Source organism: Leiobunum rupestre, chromosome 6, assembly GCF_980474605.1.
Source record: "Leiobunum rupestre chromosome 6, qqLeiRupe1.1.hap1, whole genome shotgun sequence".
In the NCBI taxonomy this organism is placed as follows: domain Eukaryota; kingdom Metazoa; phylum Arthropoda; class Arachnida; order Opiliones; family Sclerosomatidae; genus Leiobunum; species Leiobunum rupestre.
The window spans coordinates 55,965,581-55,985,554 of record NC_143389.1 but is presented as its reverse complement, the minus strand read 5'-3'; the positions used below and the strand labels follow the sequence as shown (position 1 = coordinate 55,985,554).

Genomic DNA, 19,974 nt, shown 5'->3' with positions numbered 1-19,974 from the left:
ATGCAAAACGATATCTGCGCATGCGCGAAAAACGAGGCATTGCAATCTTTGATGTGCACTGTTTTTCGCGCATGCATTTCCTTTCCGCCAGAGCGCCATTAGCGTTTTTGCGTCTGCCAGGGATAATTCTGGTAACGTAGAATTAAGTACGTTAATTAATCCAAAGTTAAATAGTGGGCAACATCACCCGGGCATTGGTGACGTCATAGTATATATCGCCTCGGGCATTAACTTTATCGTGACGCGATGCCATGGGTAATTTTGCCTTTGACAGGAAAAATTTGCGTTCTGGTAGCAATGCATTTTTCTAGAAACCCCACCTATTTACGTTAAGACATAGTAATAAGAGATACTATTGAGTGCCGGATGTGTAATGTAAGCAATAATAAGATTTAAACTTCAGGAGCGCGCCGTTAGTACACGACAAACGTTAGTCATCGTAGCGTTTTCTTACCGGGGCGTCGCAATCACCATCATCATTATTATTATTATTAGGAAGGCGCAATAAACCCAGAAAGAGAGAGTGGAGAAACGCACGTAGCGGGTTCGGAGTTGAAATCAGGGCTGAACAAACGAAAAAAACCCGGAGCTGAGTGATCGGTCCCTCGGCGGAAAAATGGCGCGCTAAAACGAGCATATCCGGGCCGACGCAAAAAAAGCGTGCACCAGAAAGGGGGGTAGAACGTGACCGTATTGCGCGCGCGAGGGAGACAAACGTCACGCGTCGGCGTGGATATCGTCACGCGCCGCTCGCGCAAGCTCCCGAAGAGGGGGTAGAGAGGGGGCCGCACCACCACCACACACGCGCGCGCGCCTTCAAAAGCCAAAACGCCGGTTTATTTCGCGTCGCAGCACGTGGCTGCTGGCCAAGGCCCGAAGCGCCATATTAGAAGCAACAAAAAAGAAAAACACATCCACGGTTGAAAATAATCTACGTGTAATACCGTACGCGTATGTATAATAAAATATATATATATATATATAAATAATACGCGGCTAGGTAACAACGGTATATATACTTGGCTACGTTTTTTTTTGTTCATCTCTCTCTCTCTCTTTGGGTAAAAGTGGAAATCCGGATTCCATAAGTTGCGCGTTATCACGATCGACTCGGGACGCCCGAAAAAGAAACTCACGAAGTTCGCTCCTTTCATTCCTGGCGAGAACACACTCTCTCTCTCTCTCACCAGGATATATATATATATATATATATATTTCCAGCTACATTTTTATACTCTTGAATACACTATACTATACCAAAATGGCGTATAACTTTTCGAATTTCTAGAAACCAAAAAAAAAATTACCTTGAAAAAAAGTGTTACCCCCCCGCGGCTCAATGCTTTTGCGTCTATTGGTAGCGGTTTAAGAACCGCTTTTTCATTTTTGTTTTCAGGTAAAATAATATTATAAAGAAGCTACCGAAGATTTTTTAATCGTATTTTACAAAACTACACTTTTCGTAGGAAAATGGTGTAATTTGAACAACGTGGTGCTCTAAAGGGTCTTTTACCGCTTCCTGTGCCAAGCGGATGTAACCCGCCTGTAACCCGCCTTATTGAAATTATCTCAGTCACACGTTTTTCCACTAAAAAGGATATCGTTAACCCGTTAGGAACGGGAAATATTTAGAATGATTAAAATTAAAAGTTTGGGGATTAACCTCTATTACAAAAAAAATATGTAAAAAAAAAATACAAGTCGAGGAAGTATTTAGATATCCTTTTAAATTGCACTTTTATGAATTAACTTGTTATAATAAAATTATTTCGTGACAAAATATTTAAAGGGGGAGCTCCCGTAGGGTGGCGCCATCTAGCAGGGCTGCATTGCTACGAATAAAATTATAATATCTTTATTGAAATATGGTATACAACATTGCGTAAAAATTCGTTTAAAAATTAAAGGAAAATAATTACAAAAAGTCTTAGTTCTAATTATATTAGAAAAACATATTTGTTTATTTATATTTTAGGAGTTGAATGTCAATTTTTCGAAAATTTTCTTAGTTCTAATTATATAATAAAATTAATTCGATCATTTCGATTTTCAGACTTGAATATCTATTTTTCTAAATTTTTCTTCTTTCGAATTATACAATAAAATTGATTCGTTCATTTCGATTTTCAGAGTTGAGTTCAATTTTGGTAAAATTTGATTGGTTCTAACTATATAATAAAATTAATTCGTTTATTTCGATTTTCAGATTTGTATATAAATTTTTCTAAAATTTTCTTGGTTGTAATTACAAAATAAAATTAATTTATTCATTTCAATTTTCAAAGTTGAATATCAATTTTTCTAGAATTTTCTTGGTTCTGATTATATTAGAATTTATTGGTTCATTTCGATCTCCAGATTTGAATATCAATTTTTCTAAAATATTCTTTGTTCCAACTATATTACAATTAATCGGTTTATTTCGATTTTGAAATTTTCCTTTCAATCAATTCAATTTAATTAAATTTAAATTTATGTATGTTCCGTAGCTTAATTATATGTACGATATTGTGGTCAACCTTAAACGCATTTGAACATTTTCCAATAAATTATAATTTACTTTAAACTTTGACTAACGTCAAAACAAAAATTTGGTATTCAAACAAATCTGTATGATTGACAAAAACACTTCAAAAACTTTTCTTGAGCTTTTAGATAACACTACATATAATTACAATAAATGTTATATTTGAATAACACGTAAAACTGGTACATAAACATAATATTATCTTTAAAAACGAAAAACTTCCACCCTTGTATAGCTACCGCTATAAGTAACATAGTAGTGATAAGTATGACCTAAAGGTAATGTTTTTAATGATAGTCTTCACTACCTAAATCATAACGTGGCTGACAACTATACACTAGTATAATAACAAAGTTTATTAAACAGGAAAATAAAGTTTACACTTTACACTTATTGCGCCCTGCTTTAGTAGGGAATGGAGATAATATAAAATACCATGAAAGTTACACAAAAATAAGAATGAAATAACAGCAATGACAAAAGGTACAGTTAGGAAAAGTAAAAAAAAAAGATAATTCTTAGGATGTTCGCTTATTGAAACTCGAAACGCTTTCAATAGTAAAAATAATGCTTACTGAGGTAAAAATAATAATGAATTATTGACATAAAATTTATCTTATTTAGTGCAGGGAGCTGTTGGTTCGCGTGGCATGAAGGGCTTGCCACCACCCTCCTACGCATTGTAACCCGGCCACCTGAATTAATGGCTTTAAAAGTCGCTTGATGACTTAGGCCTAAGGTGGTGCCAAGGGTATTAGCCTAGCTGATTATTATTATAGAGTGCCAGCAGCTTGAAACCCTGCGACGTCACCAATGTTAAACGTCTATTGAGAAAAAACGCGAGTTTTCATGACAACCATTACGGAAGCTACGGCTGTGACGTCACTAACTTTTAAAAACCCATCAACTGCTAGCACTCTATTAAACACGGTTTTTTAATCGTATTTATCGCCATCAAATTAACTTGCCAGTAAATAAAGTATTAACCAGTTTCATCTAACGCAATCTTTCCACGAACCGAAATCCATCAGTGTCAGACTTACGTCGTTACGTTACTTATAACACCAAGAAATATATTTAAAAATCTCGTCCACTTTCAAGTGGTATTATTACATACATCGGGATCCAAATAATACGTTTCTTTAATGAACTATAAAAATATTTTAGCCCAAGGGTGACATCAAAAACCAGGGAGTTAAGTTACATCCCTTAAAACAGATCTGCAGAAAGTAGGGGGGAGTCCATCCAGGTATCATTATGATCAAAAACATACACCAGGTATAAGAATCGTCAAAGCGAAACCCCGGGGAGGGTCAAAAGGGGGGACGGGAAATAAAAAAAAAGAAAGGTGCAAAGAAAAATATCAGTTTCATCTTCTCCAAGAGAGAGGAGGCATTAATGAGCAAGATGACGAATCTCATTCTCTCGGATGGGCCGGGACAAGACGGCAGCCCCCTGCATTTAATAGGACCCTTGATAACGGAATAGATACGCCCTGCGTCTTGACGAAGAAATTATATCAGGGAGGGTCGACAATTCGCCGAAACTACGGAATAGGTCCCGTACAAGCGTCCCGCGAGGGGGGGTAGAGTTACAAAAAAATTACTCCTCGAGACATTTAAGAAAAGATGGGGGGACCGAAAGAAGCCATGTCTGAGAGAGAGAGAGAGAGAGAAACAGTCGGCCAGAGCCGGCGAAGAGCTCGCACGGTGCAGAGCTGTTTTTTTCGGGGACCAAGTCCCGCCGCTAAACTTCATTTTTACTTTGTTTTTGTTCTGCGCGATCTTCAGTTCGGGCGCGTTTCCTTCCCCCCAATTTGAGAAAAGTGGCGACCCCCCCCCCCTTTTGAACTGGCCATCAAAGAGTGCGATCCGACGCCCAGGCTGCCCGCCTGAAGAAAAAATACCCCCCAAAAAAAGATCGCATTCCCTCATCGTACTTCGCTACCGTGCGCGCACACATTCTACGCCCGAAGACACACCGCGATTTTTCGGCGGAGTCGTTTTAACCGTCCCGTCGCCGAATTGAAGACGCGTTATTTCAGTTTCGTCGTCGACTTTTTTAATGTATTTTAACGATATGACAACGACGTAAAGGACGTTAAATTGGACTCGGTTGCTATACGCGGAACGTTAAGTACTTTATCATCCCAAGTTTTTTCTTTTTGGGCAAGATGTTACAGACGGAAGCGACTAGTCATCCGCTTATGAAAGATATTGGTATGTTGACATTTTTATCCTAGCGACATTTTTGTATTTTTACTATTGGCCTGTACTATTAGACGGTAACACGTGTAGGGGAGTCTTGTAGTAGTGACGGGTTAAATACCATCTTGACCCCTGGCCCTTGGGCCCCCTTGACCTCGTGTCTGGGGCCCCTGCCTTTTAGCACGCTTAGGGGCTCCTGGGTTAATTTCACATATTATTAAAGGCTCTCCAATCTTTGTTTCATACTGATGGTCTTTTCGCGTTACAAAATATTTTTAAAGTAACTAGCGCCGGTTAAGCCTAGTTTATGTTCAACCTGGTGCTGGCAGTAAAGGTGAAGTTAGGTTATCCATCATAATTGTGGATATTCCCTTTATCATATGTAATATAATCACTCATAATTATGCCAAAAAGGGTATTTTCTCTAATGAAACCTTGTTCGCGGGATATAAATTATTCACTTTCAACTCCTTGACGAAATACGCGTCACCCACTTGTAGCGATTTCAAAAACGCTAGTTAGTGAAGCCCATTTTGAAAACACCCAGAATGCGTTTCCGTGGTAACCTTTTCAATCGGGCAAAGATTATTGAATTTTCTATTTTACGGTCCGCTCATTGTATGTTCCATGTGAATCAAGGTTTCATTGAAATGTTTTCCATGGAAATATTATACAGAGGCATACTTATGAGCATAAGTCTATAATATCGTTCCATAAGTTTGTCATTTTGGGGAATATTTTACTGAGAGCTAGTAACGAAGTGACGTCATCACCAGAAGAAAATCTCCCACTAGCGAGGCGCTGTCAAAGGCTACGCGTGACGCGTAAGCAAGCGGACGCAAAACGGCAAACGAGCCCGTAATGCAGTCTGTCTTGTGAATAGCTCTCAGTAAAACTTTTGCATGTGAAGAATAGGAAGTGTCACACTTATGTTATAATTTTATACACTTATGTTATGAGTAATTACGTTACATATGCTTTATGTCACGAAAGAAAAAACAGTGGATTCGTTCTGTAAGCTGATGTCCTCATCAGTATGAAATTTTATTTATAATTTGCTATAGGCCTAGGCATTACACGAATTTCACGAAGCTTTTGACCACCCCATATTTCTCCGGAACGCTTCCGTGTACGCGATACGTATGAACAAAAGTATATAGTATAAGATATAAGTATCCGTCATCCTATCCTGTTATTGTTATTCGCTTTAAACGTGTACTTTCAACTACAAATTGTGCAGTCAAAATGCATTATGTACTAACTGTTTAAAACTATTTAATAGAAAAAAAGGTTTATAAATAAGTCAATTTAATTTTAACGTTTTAGTTAGACGTAGTTATATCGGTGGTAAGTGTTTAGCCGTGAGGCCGTGTACACAACCACTACTTGTCGGGAAATATCACGTCCATTGAAACTTTACGAACATGCGAAGGTACAAGTTTCATTTCTATAGCCTAGGCGGATACTTCTTTCGTATGCGAAATTTTATATACTTCTGGTATAACATACACAGATTAGCAATATCAAAATTTCAAGACCTAATGTGGAAATTTATTTTGTTATCGTGACACTACCTGAATTTAATCATAATTAATCTTTACGCATTCACAGCTACAAATTCGATTTAATCATGATTTAATCCTAGTAACCATAGAAGTGAAGGTATCTAATGTTATTTGGTGGGTTTTTTATTTTCGTCAAAGGGAGATGGCGCCACCGTTATAAGGGCGTTTATAAGTTAGAACTTGGCCTAGCTTCTCAACTATCTAGGCCTACTTATTCTCTTCATTTATCTGGCACTTTGAAACCTCAATTAATGTAACATTTTGGCATACATCTACTGCTGCTACATTTTGATCTTAGCCAAAACACGAATAATCTTATCATTTAATTTCAAAATAATTTATTTTGCAAAGTCACCTATTTTATTGACGCAAAAAGATCTTTGATCCTTTTGACTATCTACAGTTTTATTTAAGGTTTTTCAAAAAGTACTTTACCGAATTACAAATAGCCACGTAGCGGCCAATGTAAGATATTAATAAACTACCGGGTTTTCGTCGGCTAAGCGGTTAATAAATCACAAAGCTTCTACTTAGCAGCCAAAAATCCAGCAGTTTATTAGCTTGTCGCGTTGGCCGCTACGTGGCTGTATGAAAGCTGAAAAGGCTAATTGATGTAATGCTAAAATTTCAAACTTTTTAAGAAATATAGCGTTGATTATCGGGTCCATATTAACAAACAAAACATTAAAAATTGTCTATCACTCACCATTGAAAAAATCTGATAAAAATTTAGATATTAGCGGCAACTTCAACTAATTTAAATATACTTTTTAATAGCGGCATCTAGCGAGATTTTGAAAACCGGCTTTTCTGCCTTTTCTTTTGTTACGTGCCTAGGCCTAGAGTGTTGAGTAGGCTATGGTCATTATGAATGGTAAAGGGAATCTCGCCGTTCATTGGACAACTGCCAGGGTATCAGTCGCTGATTGGTTGCCAATCTAATAACTCAATAAAGGGAATAATTAAAAATCAGTAATTAAACAACTACAAATACCGGTATGAGTGATACAATAGCGTCTTTATAGGGATTATTGGGCGTCATAGCATTGAGTGAAAGGCAAAACCGGTTGAGGTCAATCGAGCCATTCAACCTCAACCCTTTCCCCAATTAAGCTAACAATTCACCAAGGTCTCTGAATAATCAATACAGGGGCGTTTCGCCGCCACCGAATTTAACTAGCAAGCGCACTAATGCTTATTACCATCCCTCTATCGGGAAAAAATAGGCGTAACAGCGACTGCGCATGCGTGAATGTTTAAAATAACGTAAACCACGCCACCTTGCAGCGCTGAACGATATTACCGTGTCGATTTCAACAAACAGACGCAAAAAGTAAGGATCGCCACATTTTTCTTCCTTCACGCATGCGCAGAGTGAGTTAGTAATTTTTTCGGCCGATAGAGGGATGAGAAGAAGTGAAATATATTAATTAACGAATTTAAAAATAATTACACTTTCCAATTAATGAAAAATACGAGTTTGCCGGACATTCACAAAGGAAATTAAAATTTTAAGAAATGAATATTATATTATGGGATTAATTAACGTTTATTTGAGGGCCACATAATCATTTTGAAGTTTGAAGGTAGGGCTACAGAATCACGTGTTTTGCGAATCGAAAAGATATATATACCTGAAATTCGTCCTGAATTCCTTAATAATCCTGTGCACTTTTAATTTATTCCTGTATAATTCTAAACAATTAAAGATAAGTGATAAATGGATCAAGGTGAATCTCAATATTGTTTCCAATAAACTAAATATTCATATTAAAACCAAATTAAACCGCAGATATTTTTTAATTTTACAACATTTTAGGCGGTAACTTTTCTCACTTCACTGTTGACATGAGGTTTACGTGTCAGTTCTAAGACTAACCAATAGACCAAGTAGGCTTAACCGTAAGGGCCCGAACTTGCCAAAATGTAGAGGGCCCCTTTACGATCAAGAGGGAACCAAGTTAACGGGGGCCCTAATAATCGGACCCGCGTATTATTTAAACTGTCACTGGTCAGTTCCCTATCATTCTCGAATTATAATTATACCGAGAGTCATTTCTATAGTGATCATAATTATTTTTGGTCATTTAGGCCTAACACGTGGTTTTTGCGTCGTCGTCATTGCGAGCTCGTGCACGGAGCCGTGCCGAGGCGTATGACGGGCGCGTCGTAATTCGACGCAAAATATTAGTTTCATAGCTGCATATTTGGCGGGAAAACAAAATTTGGCCATTTTCGTTGTGAAAAAAATAATTACTTGAATCTGACAACACTGCTATATTTTTAGCTGGGAATATTTTGGCCTGGCAGAGCTGTTTATGGCGGATTTTTGCGTCTCGGGATTATCTTCCTAAACTGGTCAAAGGCTTTTCCGACAATTATTTTAAATTTTACACTAAGACTATTTGTTAAAATTAGCGAACAATTTAGTTTCACCATAAACTCTAAAATTAGCGTTTTGAAGAAAAGATTAGAAACTAATTCATCTTTTGTTGAGTATTTAATCGTAACGTTAGCTTTTGCCTATACTGTTTGGCGTTCAGTATGCCTCTCACCGCTGACATCTATGAATAACCGCTGACATCTATGAATAACCGCTGAGATCTATGAATAACCGCTGACATCTATGAATAACCGCTGACATCTATTTATAACCGCTGACATCTATGAATAACCGCTGACATCTATGAATAACCGCTGACATCTATGAATAACCGCTGAGATCTATGAATAACCGCTGACATCTATGAATAACCGCTGACATCTATTTATAACCGCTGACATCTATGAATAACCGCTGACATCTATGAATAACCGCTGACATCTATGAATAACCGCTGAGATCTATGAATAACCGCTGACATCTATGAATAACCGCTGACATCTATTTATAACCGCTGACATCTATGAATAACCGCTGACATCTATGAATAACCGCTGGCATCTATGAATAACCGCTGACATCTATTTATAACCGCTGACATCTATGAATAACCGCTGACCCCTATGAATAACCGCTGACTCCTATGAATACCAGCTGACACCTATGAATACCCGCTGACACCGGTTTCTTGCCTAACGCTTTTTCGTGTTTCCGGTTAGACGTAGCTCATATCACGGCCAACTTTGATCTCTCGCGCTACAGCGGCCATCTCATTCGTTGACATTTCTGTGTTAACCTATGAGCAAAGGATGTGTATGATGTGAGCGCCCCTAGCGGATTATTATTTTTAGAATAGCTTTTACATTGAAGCCAATATACAAACCGAGCGTTATAGTATAGTTTATAGGGGGAAATCCTTGCTAGCGGAATTTCGACGAATGGGTTGGCTGCTGTAGCGCGAACAGCGCGTGATCAAAGTTGGCTGTGCTCATATAGACGTTATCGGCTGGAGGAGTCTTTTTTTCGGATGAGTAATTGTATTTTGTTTTAATGAACTGACCAAGGCCTAGCTTTATTTTGCGATATAGCGCTAATTACGATACACGTAGTTACTTTTTTTTATATAATTTTCGGTGCTTTTTCAAATTCATACTCTTTAATTACACCAAATCATCATTAGCAAGTTCATTAATTAGTTAAACTAAATATTATTTTTCCGAACTTTCAAACCAATCGTTCTGTAAGTTCATTTTCTTTGATACCGACTATTACTCAACGCAGCCAATAGTCTCGATATTTTAACTTGGCACGACAATGACGTAATGAGTGGCGTAGGAAATATTCAACGCCACGATAACCTACCTATGCCTGGGAACACCTAGGCTTCAAGCATTGAAACTATGTTATCATATAGTTACTTGATTTCATAAAATAAAAGGCGTTTCGAGAAATTATTTCAAATAAAATTACGCAATTAATTGATACTAAGCGAGCAAACGTTATTCCCATCACTTTATCGGGAAAAATAGATATAACAGTAACTGCCCATGCATCAAGGTATTACAAGAAGCTGCCATGTTTAAAAATAACGTAAACCACGCCACCTTACTGTTACTATTTCTATTTCGAAAAAAACGGGCGCAAAAATTAGGGTGTCGCCTACTAAAGCCAACAGTAGACACTGTCTAACCGGACCCTCTCTGCATGTTACACCTGCGCGCATGCGTAAAGCCTAACAGCGAATACGCATTCTCGAAGGTATCACAAGAAGCGGCCATGTTTAAAAAGTAACGTAAGCCACGCCATCTTGCAGCTCTTAGCGATATTACTATTTTGATTCCAAAAGAAACCTTCACAAAAATCGGTATCACAAGAAAAAAATAACGTAAACCACGCCATCTTGCCGCTCTTAACGATATTACTATTTTGATTTCAAAAGAAACCTTCACAAAAATCGGTATCACAAGAAGCGGCCATGTTTAAAAATAACGTAAACCACGCCATCTTGCTGCTCTTAACGATATTACTATTTCGATTTCAAAAGAAACCGTCGAAAAAATCAGGGTGTTGCCTATTATTGCCAAAAGGAGACGCCACCTAGTCAGCATCTCTACGTGTGATACATTCGCGCATGCGCAGAGTTAGTTACGCATTTTTTCGCCGGTAGAGGGATGAAAATAAGCGTTGTTACGTTTTAGAGGAAGCTAAACGTCCCTGTAATAATTATTTCATGGGTGTCCTATAAGATGGGAAGCTGGTTCGTTGTAAAACGCAGCTGCAGTCAAATTGACACATTTTTATCTATTTATTATTCGAAGTGGAGTAACGTTTAGCTCCGTAAATCGGTACGGTATGGGTCTACTATAAATTTTATGGCCAGATACGAACAGATGCCCCAAACTACAATCGTTTTACCCTTGGTCCAATTGTTTTCCGTCCGTTATAGCCCCGGATAATTAGAAAACGTTGGTGGTCAGATTGAATCGCAGACGCCTCAGCTTACTCATAAAGTCTCCGGGAGCAGATGTAAGGAATGAGGTAGAAGCTTGTCTATATCCCGCAGCGCACCCCGTCTCTCACGCGGCTGCATGGTCTGGCTTCGTGTCCATATAGCTGTAGATAAGGTAAGGATCCCGCTGCCGCTGGACACGCCGATCATGACCGACCGAGAGCGGACAAACAAAAGGAGCTTTCCCATCTCGGACGCAGACTCCCGCTTTCTTCGTTAGCCTGATCGTGTTCACGCAGCTGTATCGAAGGCAGACAATCCCCGTCTACTAACTACGACTTCCAAATGTGGTTGAGATACGACTAATCGAAGGAAAACTACGATATCTTACAATGATGGATTCAATTTGGGTTATTCATATTGGCGAGAGAAATGCCTTACAATAATTAATTCATTTTGGGTTATTCGTATTTGCTAGATAAATGCCTTACATTAATTGATTCAATTTTGGTTATTCGCATATGCGAGAGCAATAGCTTACAACGCTGGGTTCCATTTGGGTTATTCATATTTGCGATATAAATGCCTTACTATAATTGATTCAATTTGGGTTATTCATATTTGCGATAGAAATGCCTTACAATAATTGATTCAATTTGGGTTATTCGTATTTGCGAGAGCAATACCTTGAAACGCTGGGTTCCATTTGGGTTATTCATATTTGCGAGATAAATTATTTACAATAATTGATTCAATTTGGGTTATTCATATTTGCGATAGAAATGCCTTACAATAATTGATTCAATTGGGGTTATTCGTATTTGCGAGAGCAATACCTTGAAACGCTGGGTTCCATTTGGGTTATTCATATTGCGAGATAAATTATTTACAATAATTGATTCAATTTGGGTTATTCGTATTTGCGATATAAATGCCTTACAACGTTGGGTTTAATTTGGGTTATTCATATTTCGGAGAGAAATGCCTTACAGTATTGGGTTCAATTTGGGTTATTCATATTTGTGGGGTAAATGCCTTACAGTATTGGGATCAATTTGGGTTATTCATATTTGCGGGGTAAATGCCTTACAATATTGAGTTCCATTTGGGTTATTCATATTTGCGGGGTAAATGCCTTACAATAGTTGATTCAATTTGGGTTATTCATATTTATCAGAGAAATGCCTTACAATAATTGATTCAATTTGGGTAATTCATATTTATCAGAGAAATGCCTTACAATAATTGATTCAATTTGGGTTATTCATATTTGCGATAGAAATGCCTTACAATAATTGATTCAATTTGGGTTATTCGTACTCGCGAGAGCAATACCTTGAAACGCTGGGTTCCATTTGGGTTATTCATATTTGCGAGATAAATTATTTACAATAATTGATTCAATTTGGGTTATTCATATTTGCGATAGAAATGCCTTACAATAATTGATTCAATTGGGGTTATTCGTATTTGCGAGAGCAATACCTTGAAACGCTGGGTTCCATTTGGGTTATTCGTATTGCGAGATAAATTATTTACAATAATTGATTCAATTTGGGTTATTCGTATTTGCGAGAGCAATACCTTGAAACGCGGAGTTCCATTTGGGTTAGTCATATTTGCGAGATAAATTCTTTACAATAATTGATTCAATTTGGGTTGTTCGTATTTGCGATATAAATGCCTTACAACGTTGGGTTTAATTTGGGTTATTCATATTTCTGAGAGAAATGCCTTACAGTATTGGGTTCAATTTGGGTTATTCATATTTGTGGGGTAAATGCCTTACAGTATTGGGTTCAATTTGGGTTATTCATATTTGCGGGGTAAATGCCTTACAATATTGAGTTCCATTTGGGTTATTCATATTTGCGGGGTAAATGCCTTACAATAGTTGATTCAATTTGGGTTATTCATATTTATCAGAGAAATGCCTTACAATAATTGATTCAATTTGGGTAATTCATATTTATCAGAGAAATGCCTTACAATAATTGATTCAATTTGGGTTATTCATATTTATCAGAGAAATGCCTTACAAAAATTGATTCAATTTGGGTTATTCATATTTATCAGAGAAATGCCTTACAATAATTGATTCAATTTGGGTTATTCATATTTATCAGAGAAATGCCTTACAATAATTGATTCAATTTGGGTTATTCGTACTCGCGAGAGCAATACCTTGAAACGCGGGGTTCCATTTGGGTTAGTCATATTTGCGAGATAAATTCTTTACAATAATTGATTCAATTTGGGTTATTCGTACTCGCGAGAGAAATGCCTTACAATTATTGATTCAATTTGGGTTATTCATATTTATCAGAGAAATGCCTTACAATAATTGATTCAATTTGGGTTATTCATATTTATCAGAGAAATGCCTTACAATAATTGATTCAATTTGGGTTATTCGTACTCGCGAGAGCAATACCTTGAAACGCGGGGTTCCATTTGGGTTAGTCATATTTGCGAGATAAATTCTTTACAATAATTGATTCAATTTGGGTTATTCGTACTCGCGAGAGAAATGCCTTACAATTATTGATTCAATTTGGGTTATTCGTACTCGCGAGATAAATGCCTTACAATAATTGATTCAATTTGGGTTATTCATATTTATCAGAGAAATGCTTTACAATAATTGATTCAATTTGGGTTATTCGTACTCGCGAGAGCAATACCTTGAAACGCGGGGTTCCATTTGGGTTAGTCATATTTGCGAGATAAATTCTTTACAATAATTGATTCAATTTGGGTTATTCGTACTCGCGAGAGAAATGCCTTACAATTATTGATTCAATTTGGGTTATTCGTACTCGCGAGATAAATGCCTTACAATAATTGATTCAATTTGGGTTATTCATATTTATCAGAGAAATGCCTTACAATAATTGATTCAATTTGGGTTATTCGTACTTGCGAGAGAAATGCCTTACAATTATATATTCAATTTGGGTTATTCATATTTGCCAACATGTATAACCGAAATTGAATCCCACATTTGAAACTACGAGTAAGGTGAAACAGAATACGTAAGACACTTTTTGTACTGCCCTGCCGGGCATTATTTTATAATCAAAAGTATATAACATATCTATTACGAGATAAGTATTAATTTATTTATACTCATAATTTAATGCACTTGTAGCATGTACGTTCGCAGGCTCCCGTTGATTTTTCAAAATACCTTACGAAAGATAAAATAGTGCGGATCGAAATACGGCTTGAAGCGAGTTTTTAAAACTATTACATCGCTAATATATGATTTATAAATATCTCTACCAGTGTAATTTTAGACATTTCAAATAGTTAGGCGCACATGGTAAATGTTTGGCGGGAAATTCGCGCAAACGAAATGTTATATAAACTTGTAATTTAAATAAATGACCTGAAGTTTTTTAAATTGGCTCGATAACTGCTCGAATGATCCAAATTTTTCCGCGAGACATTGCATCAATTGTGAACTTCACATAAATACTATTTTTTTTAAAATAAATCGACTTAAAGGATAACTGTCACCACCCTAAAATTGGTTAAAACTATTTAAATGGATAGAGGACGTCCGAAAATTTTTATACAAAAAATTTCATGTTAATATTTCCAGTATTTGATTTATTATAAGCAACCAAATTTTGTGTTTTATCCTCCCCGACTCGAGAATCTCAGAACCGATTGGTTGAACCTACCTGCAGCGCCATCTCGTGAATGAAATATTCCCCCCCCCCCGGTTTTATCGTTTTTCGATCGGAACTGCCGTCTGCTACGACATTCTCCTTGGCTTTTTAACCTAGTTATATTGGTAGATTGTAGTTAATCGTGTTTTTAATATGCCTTACACGCTTCCCTTTCTCAAATTTTGGCCGCTTGATTCTTTTGGCGCTGCACGTAGGTTCAACCACGATTTCTGAAATTTTTGGAGCCGTTTGATGTAGGTTGCGGAAAAAGTAGCGTAACTTTTTAAATACTTTTCCAATAACTATAAAATTTCAGGGACATAATTATTAATCTATTTTCCATCTCTCTGTAAACAAACCTCGTAAATTTTGGTTTTGGTGACAGTTCTCCTTTAAAACAATATATAATACTGCTAAATGGTGGCTTACCAAATAGTCAAAATTAAATAAATATTTTAATAATGAAAAATAAGCCAATTTATAAATTATTTAAAAAAATAAGTTAGTTCTGGGACCATTTAGTTCAAACAAAGTGTTGTTCTTCTTTGAATCCTATATTTATTTATGTAGTAACTTTTAAGTTTTTCCCTGAATTGGAATTAAAAGGAAAATGCCTCGGGTCAATGGGAAAACTGCGATTCATTTAAGTTGGGTTAAATTTAAACCCCTCATATAAAAGGGTTCATTAAGAGATAAAAGCTCACGTATTTACTATAGTCTAAAATCGGCAGCATGGTTGAGATCAGGATTGTCAAGTATGACTAAAGTGTTCATAATGGGATTAAACGAGCTAGTTCGTCTTTCTAAACTCGTGCGTTGTTTAAGATTCTGTTAAATTTAATAGTTTTCTGTAAGAAAAAATCTCGGCGTAGTGACTATTGAAGTATAGAAAAAAATTTATTTAGGAAATTCTTAAGATTTTCCTTTAAAAGAAGCCGTGTTAGTATCTTATCAGTAGCGTTACGTATCTTTCATTGAAATGATACTTTACTATCACAAGACGGTCTACTAATCTAAAGCTAGAAAAGGCAAATTTAGTTACATCTTCAGGCGGAGTAATACAGGCTGTAATATTTTAATCGTGATGCGGTGTATGCTTCCGCGATTTGACGGGAAAATAACTCCCATTGAAAACCACACAGAACCCGCGAGAAGGTACAATGTTATAGCCTAGTTGGATACTTCTGTCGTAAGAGTATCTTATATACTTCTGTCTACAGGAATAAAAGTACGGATCTTACCAATGTATATTAAAGGAAGAACCCAGAGGTCGGGGATGGTTCACTTTTAATCAATAGATAAAGCTCTCAAAATTATTCGTAAAGCGTTTTGATCAAGTAATTTATATTTCTGTATTATCCGATTAATTGTTTTGATAAATTTTAAAATTAATCGGAAAAACGACGTTTTTTTCGATAAAAAGCTCAAATATTCCGAATAAAGCCTGGTTTTCACTTGGCGGTTTTTGGGCGAAAAAGCCCGGCGTCGACGGAAAATGGGCGAAAATTTCCGTCGACGCCGGGCGGAAATTCCGTCGGTTTTCGGTTTTGTGTGGCGATTTTCATTTCTATTTTTTTCGGTCAGTTGGGCGATTTCGCTCTTTTTCAACCAATCAAAAACCATTATCGAAAGGTTACTGTGACGTCAGGGGGGATGGTTAATTTCCCGCTTCTTGCATCCGGAAATCGGCCACGTGCTTTTCTGTGAATTTTGGAACGTGTTTTTTTTCTTGATACCCTTGTTGCCTTGTTTTCCAGTATGTTTCTTTCACACAAACCGATCTTTCATAACTCATATTTCTTTGAACACGATATATCATGTAAAATAACCTTAAATTTAAAATGCTTACATGAGCTTTAATCAATAGTTCAAGATTATGATCAGATAAATCATCCATTTTTAGGCCTAGGCTTAAATCTCCACAATCAGACGAAAACCGACGAACTCGCTGCCAGAAACAAAAGCGCTTTATTTCCGCCCTAAAAAAACGCCAAGTGAAAATGCTAAAACGCCGACAGTGAGCGAAACGTCGAAAACCATATCTCCGACGTCGAACTTTCTGTCGGTGATTTTCCGCCAAGTGAAAACCAGGCTTAATACATGTTTTTAATCATTTTCCGAAATATTAACCGGTAAATTTCTTTGTTTACATTTTTTCCCGAAAAAAATCAATTTAATCATGGATAATGATTAACCGTACCAGCGTTTATATCGTCAGACCAACTTGAAAATTTTTGCCACAACAACTGTAGTAACAGAGAGCTCCCTAATATAAGTTCCGCTTCGATTAAGACTATTTTTACGTCTTCCAGCCAATTCCGGGCTTCTGAAATCCTGGTGTGGCGGAAATAGCTGAAGTATATGGAAGCCCGTCTAATTCGACCCCCAAAGGTTCTCCGTTCTTTAACCATTACCCTCGCGGTTGGGTCAGGAGCTGGGCAGGTGATAATGGGCCACGATACCAATTATTATTGAGTCATGTTAAACGCGCCCGTTTAAAAGACCCCCCTCCCTCGGTATTCAACTGCCTTGTTTGGCAGACAATGGGATGGCTTTTTGGCGGCCATTAAACTGCTGGATGCGTGCGGAAGCCGAGGATTGGGTGCGGACGCCATTCGGAGGCAGGACAGCGAAACTAAATTGTTCGAGAAAAATCCGCGGATACAACACGTTTAAGCGTATTTCAAATAAATATTCATGAAATAAAATTTAACGATGCTAGGCCACCCCCTCATTACAACCATATATGAAGTAATTGGGCTTTTCGCTTGAATTCCACTAGAGTATAATATTTAAGTACTCCTCACTGCTTGGTTGTTTTATGTTCTTTTACATCAATCGTAGGCGGGAAACCTTTAATAAAAAGTCTGCAGCATCAAATATATTGAAATAAAATAGACTTAAATATTAACTAATTCGATAAAATTTATTATTTTAAATTAGTTTATTTTCGCATCATTTTATAGCTATTGAGATAAATAGCTTTGGCCTGTTAGTAGTGGCTTTGTATGTAACGAAATGTATGGTTTTATAAACAATTTCATTTTAAAACTTTTAAGTTAATTGCGTGCTCAACCTAACCAAAATCCTAGCTTTGTCGGTGTCTAAACTTTAGTAAATGTAGAAGTGAAGAGAAGCACATTGTGAAAAATTAAATTAAAAGAGACTTAAAACAGTTTTAAAATTCACAATTTATTTCAATAAATAAATTGTGAATTTTAAAACCGTTTTAAGTCTCTTTTCATTTAGTAAATGTAATTTCATAAATTCCTGATTTGATCAACCTTTCCCCAAAAAATGACGTGAAATCCCAAACAATTTACGCCCGTACATTGATAATTAGCGTATGACTTATTTATTTAATTCTTCGGGATATAAGAGTTTTAATTAATTAATTAATTTAATTTAAGTAATTAAAATGTGATAACCCGTTTCCGTTTTGCAGACGAGAGAAGAGATCTATTCATGCCGACTCCGCCTCTGACCCCGACCGGAGGGATGCTGCAACAACAGCATTCCGGGTCGGCCACGCTCCTGGTCACCCCGATGGCCACCGTCCCCTCGACCACGTCGCTCCTGGCGGAACGCGGGGACCACCAAACGTCGCACCCTTTATTGGCGACATTTTCGCCGCGAAGGAACGGAGCGTCGATGGAGGCGGTCTTGAGGAACTTGACCAACGCGAAAGTGATGGCCTACCAACAGCCGCCGCGACTAGCGGAAAGGAAATCGGAACCGAGTTTTCGGCACGCTGTCTCGAAGACCGGGCCTTCGGTCGGAGGGGGATCGGCGTTTACGGCTTATCATCCCCCGAGCGCCGTTTCCGCGTCGAAACAATGCGATACGAAGCGGACATCGGCGCCGACGGCGACATCGTGTCTCTCTTACCCGAGTTTCCCGTCTTCGTCCCGCCAAGCCTCGGACGCTTCTCCTTCGGCGGCGGCGAATCAATTTCTCGTCGGCGGCGACGCTCTCGTTAATGAGCCATCATCTTCGAACGCCTCCTCCCAACAACTCGCTCTCGCTGGCAGCCGCGGGAGAAGAGGCACGGTCACGATCAACGCGCCACCAGCCGAAACTAATCACTCGACGCGTCGTGACCGAGTCGTTAGCCGAAACCTCGAAAGCGGACGCGGCGCCTCCTTCGCCGATTTCCAGCCCGATCTTCTTCCTGGACGTTTCCCGCCCGCTAACGGGACTTTCTTATTCTCCGGTAACCACCCGGGAGGCCTCCCCGCCGGCGTGGCACTTTCCCCGCCGTGCTCCGAAGATGGCCGATCCAGCTCTTCCCTTTCCACGTCCTCGTCCGGAGAAACGACGGCGGACAATCGCAAAAGGAGAAGCCAAGAAGTTGACGACGCGACTCGAAGGAATTGTCGGCAGGAAGCGGAAGCCCGCAAGAAGAAGAAACGCTTCGATTTCGCCCGTCTGGCCTATTCGGCCACCGTCTCCGATCGAGAGGAATCGGATTCCGACCCAGCTTGCAGCGACGACGAAGAGATGGAACGCGTCAGACAGCGTCTGTCGGTGGGTCTCGACGACGAAGAATTGGACGTAGAAGACGACGAGTCGGGTTCCGACTGCGCCGGAAGGAGAATCCCGCCGGAAGTGCCTAGGATTCCTCTCAGCGGTACCCAAGTACCGGAACGTCACGCGTTGGAGGACAATTCTTACCCGTTCAAAAGCTTCGAACCAGGATTCCCAACGAGTTACCCGTCCCCGGCCTACCAGGTCCCGCCGCAAAAACTGGACGGTCACCGTCCTTCTTTACCAGTACCGATGGCCAATTACGGCGTCCATCTGGTCCACCACGGGTCTTCGGCTCCCCCGCATTACGGACACAGTTTCGCGGCGGCGGCCGCTCTGTTCGGAGCCAAGCACCAAATACCTCACCCATCCGCTTTCGTCAGGGAGCCAGGGCTGATCTTGGAAAGGAGCGGTTACCACCTGGCAACGACCACCCACCGAGCGACCAGGGCACCGTCGTCGAGGCCAAAGAAAGAGTTCATCTGCAAGTATTGCCAGCGTCGGTTCACCAAATCCTACAATTTGCTGATTCACGAACGGACGCACACGGATGAGAGACCTTACACTTGCGATATCTGCCACAAAGCTTTCCGCCGACAGGATCACCTCCGGGATCACAGGTAAGATCCATTTTATCGA

General features: G+C 38.7%; 1 protein-coding gene across 1 annotated transcript in view; it reads left to right on the top strand.

Annotated features, from left to right (window-relative positions):
• Window positions 1–4,227: 4,227 nt before the first annotated feature.
• Window positions 4,228–19,974, top strand: part of LOC149942674 (uncharacterized) — a 30,016-nt gene continuing 14,269 nt past the window's right edge. Inside the window, exons 1-2 of the mRNA XM_090178564.1 lie at window positions 4,228–4,746; window positions 18,254–19,955. Coding sequence (XP_090034690.1) covers window positions 4,701–4,746; window positions 18,254–19,955 — 1,748 coding nt within the window. The 5' untranslated portion in view covers window positions 4,228–4,700. The remainder of the gene's footprint in view (window positions 4,747–18,253; window positions 19,956–19,974) is intronic.